Below are 23656 nucleotides of genomic sequence, written 5' to 3'. Positions count from 1 at the left end.
TTGTGCCAAATTTGGTGTTGTGGCGGCTTATCTTCAGTGTGAAAATTACGGGTATGTACAGTATTTCTACAATGCTTTCTGTATTAAATGTAAATCCAGGCGTCAGGGGTTAAACCCATAATTCTCGCCAAGTTTCCTGAGACGCGTCGTGACGGAAATGGAGTAAAAATCAGTCGGTGTTGAATTCCCTTCTAATGGTCGCTCCAGATGGACACCTGGATTTGTGGAGCAATACTTCGAGGGACGCACACAAAGCTGATATGCTTGATGATCCTTTTAGCCACTCTGTAAAAATCACTCGTGGCGTTAGCAGGAGCGGGCGCTAAGGCAATTTATAGGAGGTACGACACGCATTGTGGAACATAACAGTCCTGTTAGCTTCCCGTCGCGCTTAAAATGCCTTAACAAGCTAACAGGAGTGCTTAGCGTCGGCGCGAGGTAACGTTGAAGCCAAAAGGAAACCTGGCGGCGGGTGGGGGAGGAGCAGTGTGGGAGGATAGACTGGAAGCCAGCCAGCTCGGCTGTGGGAGAACCGGGGAAATGTTTATCGTGTTAAACCCCCCGGGGACCGACATCAAACCGTACGCGGAGGGGGGCCGCAATTTCCCTCCAGAAACTTTATTTGTTCGGTCGGCGTGATGGCGGAAGACCGGTTGAAATGACGCCAGAGCGACCGCCACAAAAGACGCTCAGAGACAGTGTATTACAAAAGTGAGTACACCCCTCGCATTTCTGCAGATATTTAAGTATGTCTTTTCATGGCACAACATGGGTTTCATGGGTTAATTTGAACCGGATCTTGCCGGAACAAGATCCGGCAACTCTTGATTTTGGCCTCCCTGTGTTCCGGGACTTATTTGGGCAGATCCGGCACCTCTCGTGCATATAAAATAATAATAATATAAAAACGTTGGGGTGAAAGAAGGAGAAGAGTCGTTGATTCGACCGCCAACTTTTGCTTCTCGCTCGTCTACTACTCACAGCTCTCCAGACCCATGGTCTCGTAAACGGATCGTGCATAGAGTCTTGTTTTGAGCTTTTTCTTGACAAAGGTATCGAACACACGATGTGCTGACAACTTTGTTTCTTTATTAACACGTGGAGCTAACAGTACGAACACAGCTCGGGGCTCTCGGCAAGCTCTATCGCACTCCCGCATCGTGACTAAAGCAACAGTAACGTTGCGTGCACTTCAGGGTGCCTCGGTAAAACATTACAGTATATCAGAATATTACATAGTTACAGACATTACAGTATAAAATAAATAATATTAGGGCTGTCAAAATTATCGCGTTAACGGGCGGTAATTAATTTTTTAAATTAATCACGTTAAAATATTTGACGCAATTAACACACATGTCCCGCTCAGACAGATTTAAATGACAGTAGAGTGAAATGCCCACTTGTTAATTGTGTTTTATGGAGTTTTGACGCCCTCTGCTGGCGCTTGGGTGCGACTGATTTTATAGGGTTCAGCAACCACGGGCATTGTGTAAGTAATTATTGACATCAACAAAGGCGGGCTACTAGTTTATTTTTTGATTGAAAATTTTGCAAATTTTATTAAAACGAAAACATTAAGAGGGGTTTTAATATAAAATTTCTATAACTTCTTCTATAACTATCTTGTGTCTTATCTTTCCATTCCAACAATTTATTTTACAGAATATATATAATTTACAGAAAAATATGGCATATTTTATAGATGGTTTAAATTGCGATTAATTGCGATTAATTACGATTAATTCATTTTTAAGCTGTAATTTACTCGATTAAAAATTGTAACCGTTTGACAGCCCTAAATAATATGCATTAAATCATTTACACGACAAATCATAAGGATTGCATGTTGTTTATAAAAATTTAACGTCATTTGAAAGAGTCGGAGATTTGTTGATGCACTGAAAAGATGGACCAATAAATCACGCCCCTGACATTAAAAAAGAAAACTTATGAAATTTGCGGCATCTGGGGAGCAAGCAACCAGGATCAAACGGTATTTCAACATGCCAAAAAGACCGTTGCATTTACTGTCATTTTTTTTTTCAAAAAGAAGGAAGATGGTTCAAAATGAGTAAGAAACGCACATAGAAAAGAAATAAAAAAAGAAAAGTCCCACAGCATGGCAAGTGGGCATTTGCGTTTTGTTTTCAGCACCATTTTCTGCATATGTTCCGGGACCTGTCCCCGTGCCGTCATCCCTGCGCTGTCATATGTACTTTGCGTTCCAGCACCTTATGATTTACAAATTAAGCATAGACTTTGACACAATGACAAGTAGTCTGTGTGCAGCTTATATAAAAGAATTAATTTATTATCCCCTCAAAATAACTCAAAATATATCCATTAATATCTACACTCCTTAGAAACTACATCCCTAAATGTCCAAATAGAGTACTGCTTGTCATTTTCCCTCCAAAATGTCACGTGACTCGTTACAGGAGTACTATCAGCATTGCTGCAGAGATTGAAGAGGTGAGGGGTCAGTCTGTTAGTGCTGCAACAATCAATCGATTAACTCAGTATTCGATTAGAAAAAAATATTCGAATTCAATTTTATTGCTTCGAGTATTCGTTTAATTAAAGTGGTGTTGTTATTGTGAAAGTGTTTGCACTTAGTTTTATTGATTAGGGTGGATACACTGCCCTCGGGTATGCCTCATTTCACATGGCCGAATCCAACTGCTCCCTGTTAAGACCAACGTAAGCCAAGTTTTTGTTTTCGCTAATGTTTTTTATGCATTCATAACTGAGTGTATGGGTATATAGCTGTTTTTTGTGGGAATATGTGTCTGAATCATTTGTTTAGAGCAGACATGTCCAAAGTCCGGCCCGGGGGCCAAATGCGGCCCGTGGTCAAATTTCATCCGGCCCCCAGCCTCTGTCATAAAATAAATAACGTCTGGCCCGCACACAGACTTAATAAATTGGTCAGCAGTACCTGCTACCAGCATATGAAGTAGCTTACACACTAAAGGCTGCTCCTCACAAAAACAAGCTGGATAGGGGCCCTCAAGGACCGACGCTGGCTACCCTTGTTCTACGTAAAGGACATCAGCCAAGTTCGGCCCCCCACATGTTTACCACACCAAATCTGGCCCCCTTTGCAAAAAGTTTGGACACCCCTGGTTTAGAGCATTGTTAAAAAAAAATTAGCATTTTATAGCATTTAAGCGAACGAACTTTTGCTATGTAAGTTAGCCAATTGTTCTTTTGTTGTACATGGATCCTCAATTTTTTTTATTTATTTATTTTTTATACAGTTTGAGGCTCTGCTCAGGTATTTAAATTTTTCATATTCCTTATCTGATTACTCGATTATTCGAATTAACTCGTTCATCGATTAATCAACTACTAAAATAATCGATAGCTGCAGCCCTAGCTCAGACCATACACTCTACATCAAATTGGTGTGCATGGCTGTCACCCCAGGAGGAAGCCTCTTCTGAAGACGGTACACAAGAAAGCCCGCAAACGGTTTGCTGAAGACATGTCAACAAAGCACATGGATTACTAGAACCATGTCCTATGGTCTGATGAGACGGGCGGCCTTTCTTGTGTACAATCAAGCAGTACTCAATTTGGACATTTAGTATGGAGTTTCTAAGGGGTGTACTTGCTTATGTTGGCAGGGGTTTAGATATTAATGGCTATATTTTGAGTTGGGGGGAAAATAAATCAACTCTATTATATAAGCTGCACACAGACTACTTTTGTGTGAAAAGATATACTTATATATCTGCAGAAATGTGAGGGGTGTACTCACTTTTGTGATACACTGCACGTTGACGTCACATACGAGGTACTCCGGTACTTTGTGCGCCGCGGGGCCGAGGCTAATGGCTCTTAAGACATTCTCACGCTCTAAATGGACCTTTCCCCAAAACACAACAGGAAGTGGAGGTCAAGCAAAGGGAGGGTGGGGGTATTTGGTATGGTATTTTCGTGCCATATAAGTCTGTATTTGTACGTCCTTGTCTGTGAGTTAGCGGCTGCTTTTTCTCAGCACTGCAGTATTTATAGCAGCAGCAGCATCATCAGCAGCAGCCTCCCCCCTTAAGCCCCGTCTGGTTCCAGTCGATTTAGACCCACTAGGCCCTAAAACACCAGCAACTACAGCACCCAATTCCGAGTTCACAGCTCATCTCTTGCTCAATCAACATTCTTCCCTCGTCACTTAAAAGGAAAAGTACCGCAAAACGAGTCGCTCTCGACTGCGCCCCAACTTTTCTCAAGGGGAGATCAACATTGCAGATTCCGAGATGACCTGCAGCTGCTTTTCTCGCCGTAATCTGCCACATTCACATCACGTCTTATTTGCCGCCGCTCCCACGGCCCTGGACCGAGTCTAAAAATACGCGGAATGGATCACGATAACGACAGAGCACAACGACAAGGGACAAAATGGACGCCGAGCCAGACAAAGGGAAGCGAACTCCCTCTCGCTCCTTGACTAGTACTCTAAGAACATCCGCCAATGCTCAGGCTTTAGTGGGAACGAACTGCACTTCAGGATCGCAAATTTCCATGACGACAAGCACACTCATCACGATGACACTCGTGATCCAAGACACAAGTGGCCACGTGTCGCTTCGCCTGTGATTGGACGGAGTCGCGGCTATCCGACACGACGTAACGTGTCGTGAAGTGGCGCTCGCTGCTAAGACATCTGCCGCGTCGGGTGGGTGCCGATGTGTTTCATTAAACATCAAAAGGAATTCGCACTTCCTCGCCTGATGAAAACAAAACGGCAACAGATACAGTGGGGTGAATAAGTATTTAGTCAACCACCAATTGTGCGAGTTCTCCGACTTGAAAAGATTGCAGAGGCCTGTAATTGTCAACATGGGTAAACCTCAACCATGAGAGACAAAATGTGAAAAAAAAAAAAACTGAAAATCACAGTTTGAGTTTTAAAGATTTCCAAATTAGAGTGGAAAATAAGTATTTCGTCACCTACTTGCCTACCACCTACCTACTTGCACCTGTTTTACCTCATTATCGGTATAAAAGACACCTGTCCACAACCTCCGTCAGCCACACTCCAAACTCCACTATGGCCAAGACCAAAGCGCTGTCGAAGGACACCAAAGACAAAATTGTAGACCTGCACCAGGCTGGGAAGACAATCTGCAATCGGTAAAACTAGAGATGTCCCGTCGATCACGTCATTTTCAAAGTATCGGAAGCGGCAAAAAAATATCGGACATGCCTTTTTTTAATATATATATATTTTTTTTAAATAGTTTTCTAATTGTATTTAACGTTACAGACATAATGTGTTACACTCTTCCAGATTCTTTAGTTTAAGCTTAAGGGAGGGTTATCAAATTTATCGCTTTGGAGAGAATTAATATTTTTTACATTTATCACGTTACAAAATTTAACGCAATTAACGCATGCGCTGCACGACCCACTCACGCATTGTCGCGTTCAATCTATAATGGCGCCGTTTTACCCATACAGTATACAGAGCAAAAAGGCAGCATAAAATGAGTAGAGTGAATTTTGGCAACCTTTGGAGCCTTTTTTTAAATGGCTAAAGCCTTACAATCCCTCTCCCAACGATTAGAAATATCGTGGGAAGCAATGTGGGGAAGAAAGGTAGTAATTGATCTTTTTCTTAACACCCTATGTCATTTTCCAATGCAGAGAAGATATATCAAACCATGGCGCACAGTCATGGTTGCACTTCCCATCATGCATTTGGGCAGAAGTTAAATGGCTACAGTATCATTTACTGAAAGCTCAACAAATACACTAGATGGCAATATTTAGTCACAATATACAAAGTCAGATTTATCCTTTGAGAATTACAAGTCTTTCTATCCGTGGATCCCTCTCACAGAAAGAATGTTAATAATGTAAATGCCATCTTGAGGATTTATTGTCATAATAAACAAATACAGTACTTAAGTTTGAACGTATACATTTGTCCGAGCTTTATTCATTTTTTTCTTAATGCATTGTCAAAATGTATACGATCGGGAAAAATTATCGGGAATGATTGGAATTGAATCGGGAGCAAAAAAAAAAGCAATCGGATCGGGAAATATCGGGATCGGCAGATACTCAAACTAAAACGATCGGGATCGGATCGGGAGCAAAAAAACATGATCGGAACAACCCAAGGTAAAACGCTTGTTGTAAAGAAATCAACTGTGGGAGCAATTATTAGAAAATGGAAGACATACAAGAGCACTGATAATCTCCCTCGATCTGGGGCTCCACGCAAGATCTCACCCCGTGGCGTCCACACGGGGGGACCTAGTGAATGACCGACAGAGAGCTGGGACCACAGTAACAAAGGCTACTATCAGTAACACAATGCGCCGCCAAGGACTCAAATCCTGCAATGCCAGACGTGTCCCCCTGCTGAAGCCAGTACACGTCCAGGCCCGTCTGCGGTTCGCTAGAGAGCATTGAGATAATCCAGAAGAGGACTGGGAGAATGTGTTTTGGTCAGATGAAACCAAAATAGAACTTTTTGGTAGAAACACAGGTTCTCGTGTTTGAATACTGAATTGCATCCGAAGAACACCATACCCACTGCGAAGCATGGGGGTGGAAACATCATTCTTTGGGGCTGTTTTTCTGCAAATGGACCAGGACGACTGATCTGTGTAAAGGAAAGACTGAATGGGGCCATGTATCGAGAGATTTTGAGTGAAAATCTCCTTCCATCAGCAAGGGCATTGAAGATGAGACGTGGCTGGGTCTTTCAGCATGACAATGATCCCAAACACACACCCAGGGCAACAAAGGAGTGGCTTTATAAGAAGCATTTAAAGGTCCTGGAGTGGCCAAGCTATCTCCAGATCTCAACCCCATAGAAAACCTGTGGAGACAGTTGAAAGTCCGTGGTACCCAACGACAGCCCCAAAACATCAATGCTCTAGAGGAGATGTGCATGGAGGAATGGGCCAAAATACCAGCAACAGTGTGTGAAAAGCTTGTGAAGAGTTACAGAAAACGTTTGGCCTCCGTTATTGCCAACAAAGGGTACATAAAAAAGTATTGAGATGAACTTTTGGTATTGACTAAATACTTATTTTCCACCATGATCCGCAAATAAATTCTTTAAAAATCAAACAATGTGATTTTCTCGGGTTTTTTCCCACATTCCACAATTAGTCGTTGACGAAATATTTATTTGCCCCACTGTATGAGGTCGTGGTGAGCTCAACACGACAACCGAGACCCGACCAAAACTTGAAATCACTTTCGATTGAACGTCTACCAACAACATAGACTCCAGTGGAGAATGCAGTAAAAGTGTACTGCCAAAATACAACCCTTCAAAAAGCTTTCAGTGTTCCCTCTCGGGACACATACAAGTCCCTTCGCAGAGAGTCTGTCATCTTTTAGACGTTTATGTAGACCATTGCAGTCTGGGCCTCTTTAAAAGCACTTTTCTTTGTTTAGACACCCCTGAAAGCGCACCTCCACAACCCCAAGGGGCGTCTCAGGTTGTCCCTACTTTCAAACTTGAGCTCAGGGGTTGACTGCTCAGCAGTCATCGACACTCACTTTTAGGACTCCAGAACGAGATCTTCAAAATGTTGTCTCGGACAAATTCTAGCGTAAAACACGAGGCATAAAAAGCAATCAGGAGGCATTCATGACTCAATATTCCACTTAAGACCAAAGCGTTGAGAAGATGTAAGACCCATCTGAGAAATGACAAAGACTCATCCTTGGATCTGATCCTGTAGAAGGCAAGCATCTGATAACAGTAAAAAAAAACATGCGGGGGCAATTAGGCGTCCCACATTCCATGTTTGAGACATTGCTATTACGCTATAATGCTAACGCTAGCTATACGGCAGGGGTGCCAAACTCATTCAATTTAACACTCAACACTCATTTCAATTATGTATATCTTCCGGAGCCCCTAAAGGGACATCAACAGAAATAAAATAAATTTAAGCAATCTGGTTGTGGTGCGCACCACCAGAAACAATCTGGCAAATATTAGCATAATATAGGATTTAGGCTAGCATGTATGCAAGTTAGCCAATTGCAACAATGAAACAACCGGCTAACTTGCATTGTAAAAGTCTGCGAGCTTAAATGCTATATAATGCTAATGTTTGGAACAATTGACTAGCTACCATAGCAAAAGTACTCCAGTTTAAATGCTATTTAATGCTAATGTGGTGCGCACCACCAGAAAACAATCTAGTAAACATTCACATTATAAAGCATTATAACATATATTAGCAAGATATAGGATTTAGGCTAGCGGAGTTTTGCAATGCAAGTTGGCCAATTGTGTCATTGCTGGAATTGGCCAACTTGCATAGCAGATGTCCGTGAGCCTGAATGCTATTTAATGCTAATGTTTACAACAAATGGCTAACTTGCATAGCAAAACTCTGCTAGCTTAAATGCAATATATTGCTAATGTTCACCAGAAACAAGCTGGTGCGCACCAGAAATAAGTTAGTACACATTAGCATTACATAACATTTAAGCTAGCGGACTTTTGCGCTGCAAGTTATCCAATTGTTGCATTATTGCAATTGGCTAACTCGCATACCAAAAGTTCGCTAGCTTAAATGTTATATAATGCTAATGTTAACAACAATTGGCTAACTTGCATAGCGAAAGTCCGCTAGCTTAAATCCTACATAATGCTAATGTTAACAACAATTGCCTAACTTGCATAGCAAAGGTCTAATAGCTTAAGTGCTATATAATGCTAATGTTTACAACAATTGGCTAACTCGCATAGGCAACTTTGACATGCCTTTTTTTGAGTTTAGAATTTATTTTTGCATTCAAACACATTTTTTGGATTTAAATGACTTCTTTTTGATTGAAAAGATATATTTTGATTGAAGCAACTTTTTTTTTATCTAATAATGAAGACACAAATCTACCTACATATGGCTCCACCCAGGGGATACAATTTTTGACTGGGGTAACTACATTGGCACGACACCGGCGGGCGCACCATGTTCAATAGATGACGATCTTGGCGAAAAATATAGCTGTCCTAACCAGCCTTATTTGGAATTCCCCTCAAGAATGATGGGAAACAAAAAAAAACAAAAAACGCTCATTTTCAACTTATTATTATAAATAAAATTTCCCATTCATTTTCAATGTGAAATTTTTTTTCCCCCCAAATCAACAGAAAATGACTAGATATCAATAGGACGTGTCCCCCAAACTTCCCCAATTCCATTGACGCTTATGGAGGGTGCCGACATTGACGTCCAAATTTCCCATTCATTTCTCATGGCATTTAACCGTATTTTTTCATTCTATTGATGCCAATGTACTTGGATTCCATTGACGCCTATGAAGGTTGACACCATTGACGTCCATGAACGTCCAAATTTTTCCCCATTCATTTTCAATGGGACCCCCCCCCCCCCCAAATCAGCAGAAAATGACCAGATATCAGTTGGACGTGTCCCCCAAACTTCCCCAATTCCATTGAGGCTTATGAAGGGTGCCGCCATTGACGGCCATGGACGTCCAAATTTCCCATTCATTTCTAATGGCATTTAATCATGTTTTTTCATTCTATTGATGCCGATGTACTTAGAATCCGTTGACGCCTATGTAAGTTGATACCATTGACGTCCATGGACGTCCAAATTTTTCCCCATTCATTTTCAATGGGAATTTCCCCCCCCCCAAAAAATCAACAGAAAATGACCAGATATCAATCGGACTTGTGCCCCAAACTTCCCCATATCCATTTACGCTTATGAAGGGTGCCGCCATTGACGGCCATGGACGTCCAAATTTCCCCATTCATTTCTAATGGCATTTAATCATGTTTTTTCATTCTAATGATGCCAATGTACTTGGAATCCATTGACGCCTATGTAAGTTGATACCATTGACGTCCATGAACGTCCAAATTTTTTCCCATTCATTTTCAATGGGAATTTCCCCCCCCCCAAAATCAACAGAAACTGACCAGATATCAATCGGACTTGTGCCCCAAACTTCCCCATATCCAGTTACGCTTATGAAGGGTGCCGCCATTGACGGCCATGGACGTCCAAATTTCCCATTTATTTCTAATGGCATTTTATCATGTTTTTTCATCCTATTGATGACAATGTACTTAGATTCCATTGACACCTATGTAAGTTGATACCAATGACGTCCATGGACGTCCAAATTTTTTCCCATTGATTTTCAATGGCAAAAAAAAACAATGTCCCCAAATCAACAGGAAATGACCAGATATCAATAGGACGTGTACCCCAAATGTCCCCGATTGCATTGACGCTTACGGAGGGTGCTGTCATTGACGGATATTGACGTCTAATTTTCCCAATCATTTTTAATAGCGTTTACTTTGTTTAATGCCATTGACTGGCATTATTGTCCATTCTATTGATAGACCTAAATGGGGCTAAAATCTGTATCTCCACAGATGAAAGACCCAGGTGTAATTTCTCCCGAAATTGCAGTTTCTAGTTATAAATATTCTTGTAAGTTAATTTTATTGCTGACACTGCGTTTTGGGGTCATCAACATGTTGTGGCCCCCCTGCCCCAAAAGTCAAACTCCGCCTATGCCCGTTACCTTCATAATCAAATGGCGTCGCCCGATATAAATACAATCACAGGCGTGAATTGATGTATAAAATTTATTTGCAAACGCATTTTTGACAGTCAAGGTTTCTGTCAAAAACTGTGGTAGTAAAACTACTTGATTTGTAACAAGTGGAACATTTTCACATTCTCAAAACTCACAAAATAGAGAGGAAAAAAAAAAAAAAACAGCGCTGGCCTCATCGACGGAATTCATCGTCCTTGTCTTAGGAAAATAAGAGCTGCTCAAGCTTGGCAAAAATAGATTCTTTAGCTGTCTGGCTAGCAAAGACTGATTTCAGTGTTTTCTCCCGTTGTCCGATTCCAAAGAACAACTCAAAGGTAGTCAAGGACAAAGCGGAAATCGATAAATGTTGGGGGATTTTATCGGCCGCGATGGCAGGCAACAGGTGCCACTTAAGGAAAAGCTCGGACTAAGTGAATTTATTTGCAGCAAATGTTTATCTTGGCACAGAAAAGCCTCTTCAAACCACTATAAATCAGCCAGAAGATGATGAACAGCGCTCGGTAGTGCTCGCGTTCATCACGAGGCAAGAAAAAAAAAAAAGGCTCTCTGACTCCTCCTAGTGTCAGTCTGACGCATAGCCGCCAACAAGAAATGATTCTCTATTGCTCAAGCAGTTATCGTTTGTCTTCACAGTAACCAGTTTAGCTTATAGAGTTGTTTTTTTTTTTTTAAAGTTCTCACTGCCAAAAGCACCGCTGATATTCCCGTTTGGGGATTATTGTGCAAGTAAACAACGTAGTGGTCACAAACGCACCCTGACGACGCGTCTTTTTCTCCGATAAATGACGGCGTCCACCTCGATAAATGGTAACCAAACTAAAGGTGGTTAGCGACCGCTCCGCGTCCCGGAATGGGGGCGCACCTGAGCTCTGCGGCAACGGGCAGAAAAGATAGGAAACGGACTAGCCAGGATCAAGGAGCGGTGAGGCAGAGGGGGCTGGACAAAGGGTCCAGGGTACATAGTGGTGTTGGGGAAGCGTAGAAGGAGGGGTCGGTGAACGGGAAGAGGAGAAGGAAGAAGAGGAGAACGCCCAGGAGGTAAGAAGAGAGGACAGCGGAACGGTGGGGGTGCTCCAGGGCCGCACTGATGGCAGGGAAGCCCATGTAGTTACAGAAGGAGTGGCATAGCACCGGACCCACCAAGTGACCTGGAAACACAGGAGACCAAGGAACCACGTGTCTGTGAACGCTCATGTTTCAGCGCCATTGACGGTGCTCGACTTATAATCCACTTTGACTTGCCGTTTATTTCGTCTCCTACCTGTTCTAAGCAAGATGAATGCCGTGTAGGCCCCGAAAACCGCCGTGTAGGAGAACTGGAAGACTGTGGCAAGATCAAACGAGAGTAAACAGTTTGTCGCAAACCGTGACCGTATAGAATTCATAATGTTTGACAGGTCGGTCAAATAGGGGGCCGCCCACATCAAGAGGAGCTATTCACAAACACGCACGCAGCGATCTGACGCCGGATTTCTGTTGAAAAAGTACGAAAGCCGTACCATCCACATACAGGAAGGCTTGTCTCAATCAATCAATGGGAGAAATTAGCCGCAACTGCATTGGCATCCTAGTTTGCAATATTTACATAAAATAAATGCACATTTTTTTATGCTTTTAAGCAACAATCGAGACTGTTTTACGTCCATATCTATAAAGAATTTGAGGGTTAAAGCTGTTTATTAACAAGAATTTTCACCGAAAAAGCAGTTTACATCAGGTGGCCGCTAGCTACATTCACTAACAGACTTGCATTGAACTTCGACATATTTACGGGACGTAAAATAAATGCTAACTGCACGTTTTTTTGTTTTTTGTTTTAATTTTAACTAGTGTTGCACCGATACCATTTTTTGGCCCCGATACCGATACCTGGCCGTGCGGTATCGGCCGATAACCGATACCATACCGATACCACCCCGTTTTATATATATATATATATATATATATATATATATATATATATATAAATTACAAATAAAAAATTCCCCAAAGAGCTACATAATTAGATGTGAAATCATTGCTATCAAGGCTTTGTCAGGCTGTTGCTTACCTTTGCAAAATAGGAAAAAGACAAGTACAAAGTGAATAGTCTACTAAACCCTAGTAGACAATAGTTGAATAAACCTTTGGCTCTCAAAGGCCAAAATAGTGCTACATTTGTGAAATTAATAAAACACGTATAATGCTAGCCCAACAGAAAGAAAGTAAAAATAAATTCATAATAATAAACTCTGAATGAATACTCACAAGAATTTTCAACGAAAAAAGCTCTTTGTCTGTGATTCCACTCGGTCTGCTTTGACTGCCTCGCCAACAATGCGGGCCCTCTATTTATTGGCCTAGCGCCCAGTTTCCCATCAATACATTATGAAGTCCATGCGTGACTGATAGGAAACAACTTACCCGCCGAGAGGAAAATCCCCGACAGCGTCCCCTGACGAAAGCGCAGCAGCTCGATCACGTGGTGGAAGTGCGCTGCAAAGAGGACGAGGCGTCACGACCCCCGAGAGAACTTCCGTCTTAGCTTCGGCTTAAAACTCACCCACTCCGAAGAAAAGTGGACAGGTGAGGACGGCGGCGGCCGGGCCGAAGCAGGGCACCAACATGGGTAGCATGCAGGCCCTGAACACCAGTTCCTCGGTTAACGGCGCCACCACCTGGTTTCTTAACCAGCGCATGTCGCTGAAGCACAGGATCCAAAAGCACGGGTCTGTCCAAGACGAAACGCATTTCCTTTCAGGTTACGAAAATCCAGTCACGCTAACGTAAGCTAACTCACCAAAGGCTACCCGCAGGCCGTCCGTGAGGCTCCAGGGACAGTCCATGGCCAACTGCGTCAGGGGGCCCAGAAACAAGACCTTTATAGGACATAAAACAAAACGACATTTTAACACAAAAACGACAGACTTTGGCAGGCCTCACAAAGCACCGTGGTGGTCTGAATCTCGCACATGAGCGCTCTAACCATTCACCAACTGCTTTTTAGCCTTACCATAGTGAGCAGGAGAGGAAAGACGACAGCAGGTACAAGGCCTTCGAAGCGGATCCCCATGATCGCAAGTAGTGATGGCACCATCTGGAACACGCACACAAGTCCAAGTGAAGACTCCATGAAAGCTACAATCCATCTCAAATGTATACAAACTACAGCTGCAGCTATCGATTATTCTAGTAGTCGATTAGTCTATCAACTAGTTAGTTGGAAAAATCAGATTAGGAACATTTAATGTGTTGCAGAATAAATTTTATCAGATGTAAAACAAGGGCTTGCTAAGGTTGCACTTTTAAAAGAGCATTAAATGCCAACTCATAATAAAATTTCAGAGTTTTTCTTCAAATTATGCACAATTGCACTTTGATTCAAAAATAAATTAACTCATTTGCTCCCAAAAACATATAAATACGTTCTATTTTTAACTGCTTCAGTGTCCCAAAAACGTTTTTTTTTTTTTTTCTTCATAAAAGACATGTCTGGGTCCTGATTCAACTGAGCTCCAAAGTACAAAGCTGAAAATCCATTTTAAAGCAATAAAACTGGCCACTGGAGGGCAGTAGCGCATTTGTGAAGACCCGCAACCCGATTCAACAGCAATGAAAGCACGGGCCGCACGGTCGGAGCGCCGGCTGAATGATGCCAGGCGGTGGAAGACCGAGCAGAACAACCAAGAGGACGCCCGGGATGCCAGGCGCTGGACGACCGAGCAGAACGACCTGGACCACCAGTGCAGCGGGCTCGCCGAGCAGACCCCGCAAAGACTCCAAAAAATCCATCTTTATGAGACAGGCAACGATGAGGGAAAAGTTTACCCAGCTGTCGCAGCGACGAAAGCGTCATCTCGGCGACAACAGCGTCATCTCTCAGTTAGTTATGTGTAAATTAGGTATGTGCCGGTTACCGGTTTCACGGTTTACCGTGGTGTGAAAACGTCACGGTTTCAAAACCACTAAAATTTTCCGTCAGACCGTAGTACGGTATTCGCTAATTTTCATGTGTCAAAAATGCAGCCAGAAGTGGCTTGGCGCAGCAGCGCTCAGGCCCTCCCGTTTGTTGCTGCGTGTGAAAGTGACGCTATCGGCTTGACAGCCAGTGAACCCAAAAACAAATCATCCAAACATAAGGCGTACTTTTCTTCAATTTATTGAGCTCTCAGATCATGGTAAGTGGAAGATACAAAATTAATACATTTAAAACGTTGTACAATTGTATTTTTCCATGTGTGAGTAGCATCAACAGCTTAGCACCATGAAAAGTTCGCCAAAAACAAAACACACATTTTCCTTTCAAATTCAATATACAAACTAACTGAAAGCTTACAAAGACGAATGTTAGCCTAGGCTTAGCTGGGGGAGCAACTTCGTCGAGTGTTACAGCCGCAGAGTGAGAAAACCAGCTTGATTCGCTTGAATGAAAAGGAAAAGGGGATAGCATCAAAGATCGCTAATAATGAAAGATGCTCTTGCCCTAAGCACAAATCCACGTTCGCTGGATCAAGGAGAGGTCTCACTCCCAATGTTTTTTTTTACTTCTTTGTTTAGATGAAACCTTTCCACAACAATATTTACACTTTAAACTAACTTATACATTTTTAACTTATAAACTTATGAATTCTTTGTTTTTTAACACATAGGCGTGACATGTATAACTAGAGCTGACACAGTGGCTGAAAATGGCAAAACTTCACTTGAGCTTTTCCACCCTCAAAAAAAAGTCATGCAGTAAAATTTAAAAAAAAATTATTCAGAAGTGTTTTTACTTTTTTTATGGAAATTGTTTTGTTCTTGCTCTAATCTTGAGCAACTTGAGCTGTAGCTGTGGGTATAGTCTATAAGTTATATTTATTTCAATTTTATTTGAAATATTTGTTTTTTTATTGATAATTTATTTTAACAATATATTCATGTTCCAGTTTGCAACGTTGCAATGTTCTGAATTTTTTTTTTAAGTCCTGTTCAATGGGGAAAAAAAATATTTTTAACCCATACATCTCAAAATAACACATTTTGGGGCTATAATTGCAATACCGTGATACTGTGAAACCGCGGTATTTTTGCCCACGGTTATCGTACCGTCAAAATCTCATACCGGCACATGCCTAGTGTAAATAAATTGTTACTTTGCGATCAAAAGCTCTATTTGTCTTGTTTTTACGATATTTCGTATAAGGTTTCTGTTTTTTGATCCGAAATTGGAAAATTGCTCAAACTAAGCTATTTTCTAATGCTGATTTCGAAAGAATGTAAAAAGATATGATCTTACTTTAATCCTGCTGAAAGAAGAGAGTCTAATCTTTCTTTTGGTGGGTTCCATGTTTATATAGCAATAGAACAGAATTTTCTGTGGGCCTTGCAAAATCAGCCAAAATCCAGTCAAACGCCTTGCTCCGGTGAAAATGGCTGGGAGTGAATGAGTTAAAATACCTGTGCTTAACCTCAAACAGTATTAAAAATTAAATTACGATCCAAGTGCAACTAAGAACAATTGGCTAACTTGCATTGCAAAACTTGCTAGCTTAAATTGGACAAGGTGATGATGCTGGAACTTTTGTTTGGTGCTGTTCCAGTGAGATTTACAAAGATGACTGCCTCAAGAAGACATCAAAATTCCCTCAGTCCTTGACGATATGGGGCTGCATGTCAGGCAAAGGCACTGGGGAGATGGCTGTGGTTAAATCTTTAATAATTGCAAAAGTTTACATTGAAATTTTACACAGCTTTCTTATCCCTTCAATTGAAAATGTTTGTCATTTTCCAAGATGACAATGCATCACGCCACAGAGCTAAAACTGTTAAAGCATTCCTTGGAGAAAGACTTATCCAGTCAATAGCCACGTTTACATGCTGACTTTTATTCATACCGATTCAAATCATTCCGAATGGAAATTTCACATCAGCTGTTTACATGTCACTTCATCTATTCCGATCCAGCGTTTACATGTGACTGCCTTTATTCCGAAAGGACGTTTGACAACTGCCGTCTGACATGCGCAGATTAATCAAAACAAAGCGTCACCTTGCAAAACATGGAGATCGATCGTCAGATCAGCTGCTGTTTTAACTTTTCGAGTGGAAACAAAACTTCAGAATGATACGCCGTTCATTTAAAAAGTTGTGTGGGTGTGCTGTGCGTGTGCTTGGAAGCCATGTTGCAAGTGACGTTACTTACGTCACCAAGTGACGTCACCACGTCAGTACGGAGCATGCGCAGAAAGAACGCAACCAGACACCATTCCGCTTCCCTGTTTACATGATATAATTTTACTTCTAATCGGTTTGGGAAAAGGAATATTCCACCCCTGTGAATCAGAATGAAATTCCATTCGGTTTGGGCCTGTTCATTCCGAATGAGGTGTTTATATGGAACACATTTATTCGGTTTGAACAAATATTCCGATTGTAATTGGAATATTTGGCTCCATGTAAACGTGGCAAGTGTCATGGCCTTCAAATAGTTCAGATCTAAACTCTATTGATAACCTGTGGTGGGAATTGAAAAAAAAATGGTCCACAGCAAGGCTCCGACCTGCAAGGATGATCTGACAACTGCAATCAAAGTGAGTTGGCACCAAATTGATGAAGAATACTCATCAAGTCCATGCCTCAGAGACTGCAATCTGTCATAGAAGCAACAGGCGGTGCTCCTAAATACTAGAGATGTGTTTTGATTGTTATTTCTTTGTTTGTTTCTAATGAGTCCACATTTTTACTTAGAATGGAGTGATTCCATATATATTTCCCTGCACTTGCTCTATAAAAGTAACATTTACTGACTACCACAATGCTTTTTATTATTTTCTTTTAGCATTTCTGAATGCTAAAGAGTTGCACTTTTGAAATAATTCATTATTTTTTCAAGCTTTTCATCCGAGTTTATTCTACATGATAGCCCAACAAGGGAGACATCGCCCCCCACCCCCGGGAACCTAGATGTATTTTTGGAAAACGGCAGGAGACAACAAGCTGGCAGATCGTAAGTCCATATAACTAACTAACGACATTTTTTTACTGAAGTTGCTAAGCATGTCGCGAAATGCAATAAGTCAACATTTGGAACATTTTTGTTTTGTGGTGTGCTGCCAGATTTTTTTCCCAATGTAAAAACGTGTCGTGACTCAGAAAAGGTTGAAAACACTGCTATAATCCATGTCTAATGTATATAAACTCACCTTAATGCCTGTCAATTCCCTCCATGCCCACACAAATAGCGGCGACAAGCCCGAAACCACCAACACGCTGGTGAAACGCCGCTTGATGACAGCCGGGTGATCCCTGACAAATGAGATGACATTATTAAAAGGGCCACATTCAATTCATGAAAATGTTTTCACCTCAATACAGCATCATAATTTTTACATTTTTAGACATTAAAGTGAACCTCGGACTTAACCCTTAGGCTCTAATAAGCCACAATTGTTCTCTTTTACTAAAATATGTCATTAGAAACACATAAAAATTGCCATTGATTGAAAAATCTGTAATATTTAGTACACGTTTTGACCTACGCTCAGGGTGATGACGTAGTTTGCCACTGTCACATGACGAACACTACCGGTGTTCTGCAATTCTTTCTACACGGCAAGATGTCCAACACATGCGCACATGGTTTAAAAGCGGCAAGTACTCGCTATTTGTGTTTTTATTGAGTCTTTTATTACCTTTTCATCACCTCAAAATAGTTTTTGCATGTGTTTCCCTCTCATGCTTTTCAGGATTGTGTTTTCTTGTGGTACCTTGAAAGCAGATTGTTGTTCTGTTGACCACATTAGTCACGTACCGGATTTAAACCACCCTTATTTGATGTTACTATTTTTAAGTATTTTCTTCAGGCATCTGTAAGATGTTCTGTCTGTATGCATCTAAACAAAACAAGCTGAAAGCGCACGGTAGTACTTTGGAAGTCGAATTTACCTCTTGTAGAACGTTTCGCCGGTGTAGCACATTTTGGCAGAACATTGTTTTGTCTCTCGTCTCATCCTGTCTTTCCTGTTCATTTTGCTTTTGCTGCTCGTTTTGTGAAATATCGACAGTGCTGTCATGCTCATTAATGTTCCTCTCGGGTTCAAATTGAAACGGCTGAGCAGATGACACGTTTATGTCGCAACTCTGGAAGCCCGGTGGTCTGACGAATGGGTATCTGGCTCGAATTGATATCCAAAGCGCCACTGAGCATGCGCATGTCAAGCACGCTCCTCCATTTTATCGAGCTTTTTGACCTCTAAACTGTGCAAGCAATTACGTACATTACATATATTGATGATATTGCGAGATAATAGAGTTAGGACGGTGACGTCTGATAAGCAGTAATCATGTGGGTCGCCTGGGTTTTAATGGTGTTTATTGTTCAAGAAAGAGTACTGACAGTATAGTAGGGCTGCAGCTATCGATTATTTCAGTAGTCGATTAATCGATGAACTACTTAGTTCAAATAATCGAGTATAAAAAATTTAAATACCTAAGCTAAGCCCCAAACGGCATTAACAAGTAACTAAATGAGGATCGATATATAACAAAAGAACAATTGACTAACTTACATAGCAAAAGTCTGCTAGCTTAAATGCTATAAAAGGCTAACTTTTTAATAATGCTCTTAACAAACAAAAACGGCTAAATATACCTATAAACTACATTAAGAATGCATTAAAAAATAGCTCAAACAAAAACTTAGCTTATGTTGGTCTTAACAGGCAGCAGCTGGAATATGAAATATTCCATATATATATATATATATATACAGGACTGTCTCAGATAATTAGAATATTGTGATAAAGTTCTTTACTTTCTGTAATGCAATTAAAAAAACAAAAATGTCATACATTCTGGATTCATTACACATCAACTGAACTATTTCAAGCCTTTTATTATTTTAATATTGCTGAATTTGGCTTACAGCTTAAGAAAACTCAAAAATCCTATCTCAAAAAATTAGAATACTTCCTCAGACCAAGTAAAAAAAAAATTTTATAACAGCAAAACTAAATCAAACATTTGAAAATGTCCATTGATGCACTCAGTACTTGGTTGGGAATCCTTTTGCACGGATTACTGCATCAATCCGGCGTGGCATGGAGGCAATCAGCCTGTGGCATTGCTGAGGTGTTATTGATGCCCAGGATGCTTCGATAGCGCCCTTCAGCTCATTTGCATTTGTAGGTCTGGTGTCTTTCATCTTCTTCTTAACTATACCCCACAAATTCTCGATGGGGTTCAGGTCAGGGGAATTAGCAGGCCAATCAAGGACAGTGATGCCATGGTCAGTGCACCAGTTACTGGTGGTTTTGGCACTGTGGGAAGGTGCCAGATCATGCTGGAAAATGAAATCCTCATCTCCATAGAGCTTTTCAGCAGATGGAAGCATGTAGTGCTCTAAAATCTCTTGGTACACAGTTGCATTTACTCTGGACTTGATGAAACACAGTGGACCAACACCAGCAGCTGACATGGCTCCCCAAACCATTGCTGACTGTGGGAACTTCACACTGGATTTCAAGCAACTTGGATTTTGCTCCTCTCCAGCCTTTCTCCAGACTCTGGCGCCTTGACTTCCAAATGAAATGCAAAACTTGCTTTCGTCTGAAAAGAGGACTTTGGACCACTCTGCAACTGTCCAGTGCTTCTTCTCCATAGCCCAAGTCAGACGCTTCTTCCGTTGTCTTGAGTTCAGAAGTGGCTTGACCATGGGAATACGGCTATTGTAGCCCATTTCCCGGACACGTCTGTGAACTGTGGCTTTTGATACCTGGACTCCAGCTTCAGCCCACTGTCTTTGAAGCTCCCCCAAATTCTGGAAGCGGCTCTTCTTCACAATTTTGTTAAGGCTGCGGTCATCTCTCTTGGTTGTGCAGCGTTTCCGGCCACATTTTTCCCTTCCAACAGACTTTTTGTGGATATGCTTTGAAACTGCACTCTGTGAACAGCCTGCTCTTTGAGAAATTCCTTTTTGTGTCTTACCCTCCTGATGGAGGGTATCAATGATGGTCCTCTGGACAGCAGTCAGATCAGCAGTCTTCCCCATACTTGTGATTTAGTTTACTGAACCAAGCTGAGTGTTTTTAAGGCTCAGGAAACCCTCGCAGGTGTTTCGAGTTAATTAGATGATTCAGGTGATTAGTTGAATAGCCTACTTGTATACTTTTTCATGATATTCTAATATTTTGAGATAGGATTTTTGAGTTTTCTTAAGCTGTAAGCCAAATTCAGCAATATTCAAATAATAAAAGGCTTGAAATAGTTCAGTTGATGTGTAATGAATCCAGAATGTATGACATTTTTGTTTTTTTAATTGCATTACAGAAAGTAAAGAACTTTATCACAATATTCTAATTATCTGAGACAGTCCTGTATATATATATATATATATATATATATATATATATATATATATATATATATATATATATATAAAGCCATATGAAATGAGGCAGACAGGAGGGCAGTGTATCCACCCAAATCAATAAAAGTAAATTAAAACACATTCAAAACAAACCATTTAGGGCTGTCAAACGATTAAAATGTTTAATCGAGTTAATCCTAGCTTAAAAATATGGTCTGAGCACTAACAGGCTGACCCCCCACCTATTCAATCTCTGCAGCAATGCTGACAGCACTCCTGTAACGAGTCACATGACATTATGGAGGGAAAATGACCAGCAGTACTCAATTTGGATATTTAGGGATGTAGTTTCTAAGGGGTGTACTCAATTTGTTGCTAGGGGTTTAGATATTAATGGGTATATTTTGAGTTATTTTTAAGGGGAAATAAATTAATTCTATTATTAGGGCTGTCAAACGATTAAAATTTTTAATCGAGTTAATCACAGCTTAAAAATTAATCATAATTCATCGCAATTCAAACCAACTATGAAATATGCCATATTTTTCTGTAAATCATTGTTGGAATGGAAAGTTAAGACCCAAGACTGATATATACATTCAACATACGGTACATAAGTAATGTATTTGTTCATTATAACAATAAATCAAGATGGCATCAACATTAACATTGTTAAAGTGATCCATGGATAGAAAGACTTGTAGTTCTTAAAAGATAAATATTAGTACAACTTATAGGAATGTTGTATTAAAACCACTCTTAATGTTTTCGTTTTAATAAAATTTGTAAAATTTTCAATCAAAAAATAAACTGGTTGCTCACCATTGTTGACGTCAATAATTACACAATGCTCTTGGTGCTTAAAGCCATAAAATCAGTCGAACCCAAGCGCCAGCAGAGGGCGACAAAACACCAAAAAACACAAGTAACAAGTGGACATAACCCTGTGCTGTCATTTTAATATGTTTGAGCGGGGCATGTGCGTTAATTGCGTCAAATATTTTAACGTGATTAATTTAAAAAATGAACTACCGCCCATTAACGCGCTAATTTTGACAGCCCTAAAACCATTACAATGCCACTTGAATTAAACGAATACTCCGAGCAGCAAAATTCAATTCGAATCGTTTTTTCTAATTGAATACTCGAGTTAATCGATTAATCGTTGCAGCACTACGTTATAGCGAGAGTATCCAAATATTTAATATAATACTAAAACAACTAAGTCAGGAGGCTAAATAACTTTAAACTTTAACATATGCTCAGATAGGTCGGTATCGGTCAGTATCGGTATCGGATCGGAAGTGCAAAACAATTTCGGTATCGGATCGGAAGTGCAAAAACCTGGATCGGGACATCCCTAGTTTAGACACATATTCCTTCAAAAACGGCTAAATATACCTGGAAACTACATTAAGAATGCATTAAAAAATAGCTCAAACAAAAACTTAGCTTATGTTGGTCTTAACAGGGAGCAGCTGGATTCAGCCATATGAAATGAGGCAGACAAGAAGGCAGTGTATCCACCCAAAACAATAAAAGTATCAACACGTGAAGTAGATTTGGTCAACATTAAGCTGCTATCAACAGTCGGGATACTACTTCGACAAGAGATACCCATTCGTCTGAACAGTGACGTCACCACCCTGCGACGTCAACAACAATGGCGAACTACCAGTTACACTAATTTTACAAATTGAATACAAACAAAAACATGAAGAAGGGTTTTAATATCATATTTTAACTCATAATAACGTTTATCTTTTAAGAACTACAAGTCTATCAGTAGTTCACTTTAATCAATTAGATATTTAACTGTTAGTAAAATAAAAAACAGTTGATGAAAACAAATGACTGCATTATTATATCGAATGTTTTTGTCCGATTTTTGTGGACGGGTACTTTTTTTTTTTAATTGAATAAAATTTTGGGGTGTGATTTTAAGCAAATCTTCCCTTTTTTTCGGGCAATTAAAAGACTGCATGAATTTTTAACACATTTGTAGCTAGATCTTAATCAAGGCCTTCTCATAATTAAGCGACACGTTGTCTAAGACATCACAAAACGACAAGATTATTATTTGTTAAGGAATTGTTCTCCTCCCTTCCGTTTTTGGACACGTTTATGTTAGATTTAGGGATTTGCGACACTATATTTTGCTTCCTGATGTATGGACGTGGACTCACCGGGGCAGTTCGTTCCTCCACACGTATAAACTTCCAACGTAAGAGCAAGCGAGGAGCAAACAGGACAAGACCGACACCAAAGAGAGCCACAGAGAGCCGCCATTCTTGTGTCCGTCCTCGTCTGTCATGACAACGGGCTGAGGTGGGCTTCAAAAACCGAACACAGCTGGGAGGCTAACAGGAACATTTACTAACTCCCGGCGAGGACCAAAGTTGACATGAGCGAGTGTCTTCTGTTTAGTTGACGTTGCTGAATAAACGGCGACGTTCACCGGCGCAGGATTGAAACGTCATCACTCGTCTTCTTCGATTTTTAAAATTCGTTTAGGTGACAACAGTGCGCCCTGTTGCCCGTATATGCACAAAGCATTTCCTCCGTCAAAAATGGACATCAAATTTTATAAAATATTTCATGTGTCGCTACTTGACTCCGAAAAAATCGCAGCGAAAAAATAACAAGTTAATAACTATAAAAATGACGCAAAAGCCACAATAATATTAATTGAAATAGCGTTAACATTTTTTTTAAAACGCCTATCTTGATACTGAA

The 23656-nt window shown here is 40.6% G+C and overlaps 1 protein-coding gene across 1 annotated transcript; it reads right to left on the bottom strand.

Moving 5' to 3' along the window:
• Positions 1–11082: 11082 nt before the first annotated feature.
• Positions 11083–23406, bottom strand: rce1a (Ras converting CAAX endopeptidase 1a). Its single transcript, XM_057853724.1, has 8 exons — positions 23107–23406; positions 17757–17859; positions 13586–13669; positions 13373–13451; positions 13136–13303; positions 12997–13068; positions 11855–11917; positions 11083–11741 (listed from the first exon to the last, which is right to left on the bottom strand). Exons 1-8 carry the CDS (start codon positions 23232–23234, stop codon positions 11506–11508), a joined length of 933 nt encoding a protein of 310 aa, XP_057709707.1. The 5' UTR covers positions 23235–23406; the 3' UTR covers positions 11083–11505.
• Positions 23407–23656: the final 250 nt, after the last annotated feature.

The sequence above is a fragment of the Corythoichthys intestinalis genome, chromosome 13, assembly GCF_030265065.1.
Source record: "Corythoichthys intestinalis isolate RoL2023-P3 chromosome 13, ASM3026506v1, whole genome shotgun sequence".
Taxonomy (NCBI): domain Eukaryota; kingdom Metazoa; phylum Chordata; class Actinopteri; order Syngnathiformes; family Syngnathidae; genus Corythoichthys; species Corythoichthys intestinalis.
This window is presented reverse-complemented; position numbering and strand designations above follow the sequence as displayed.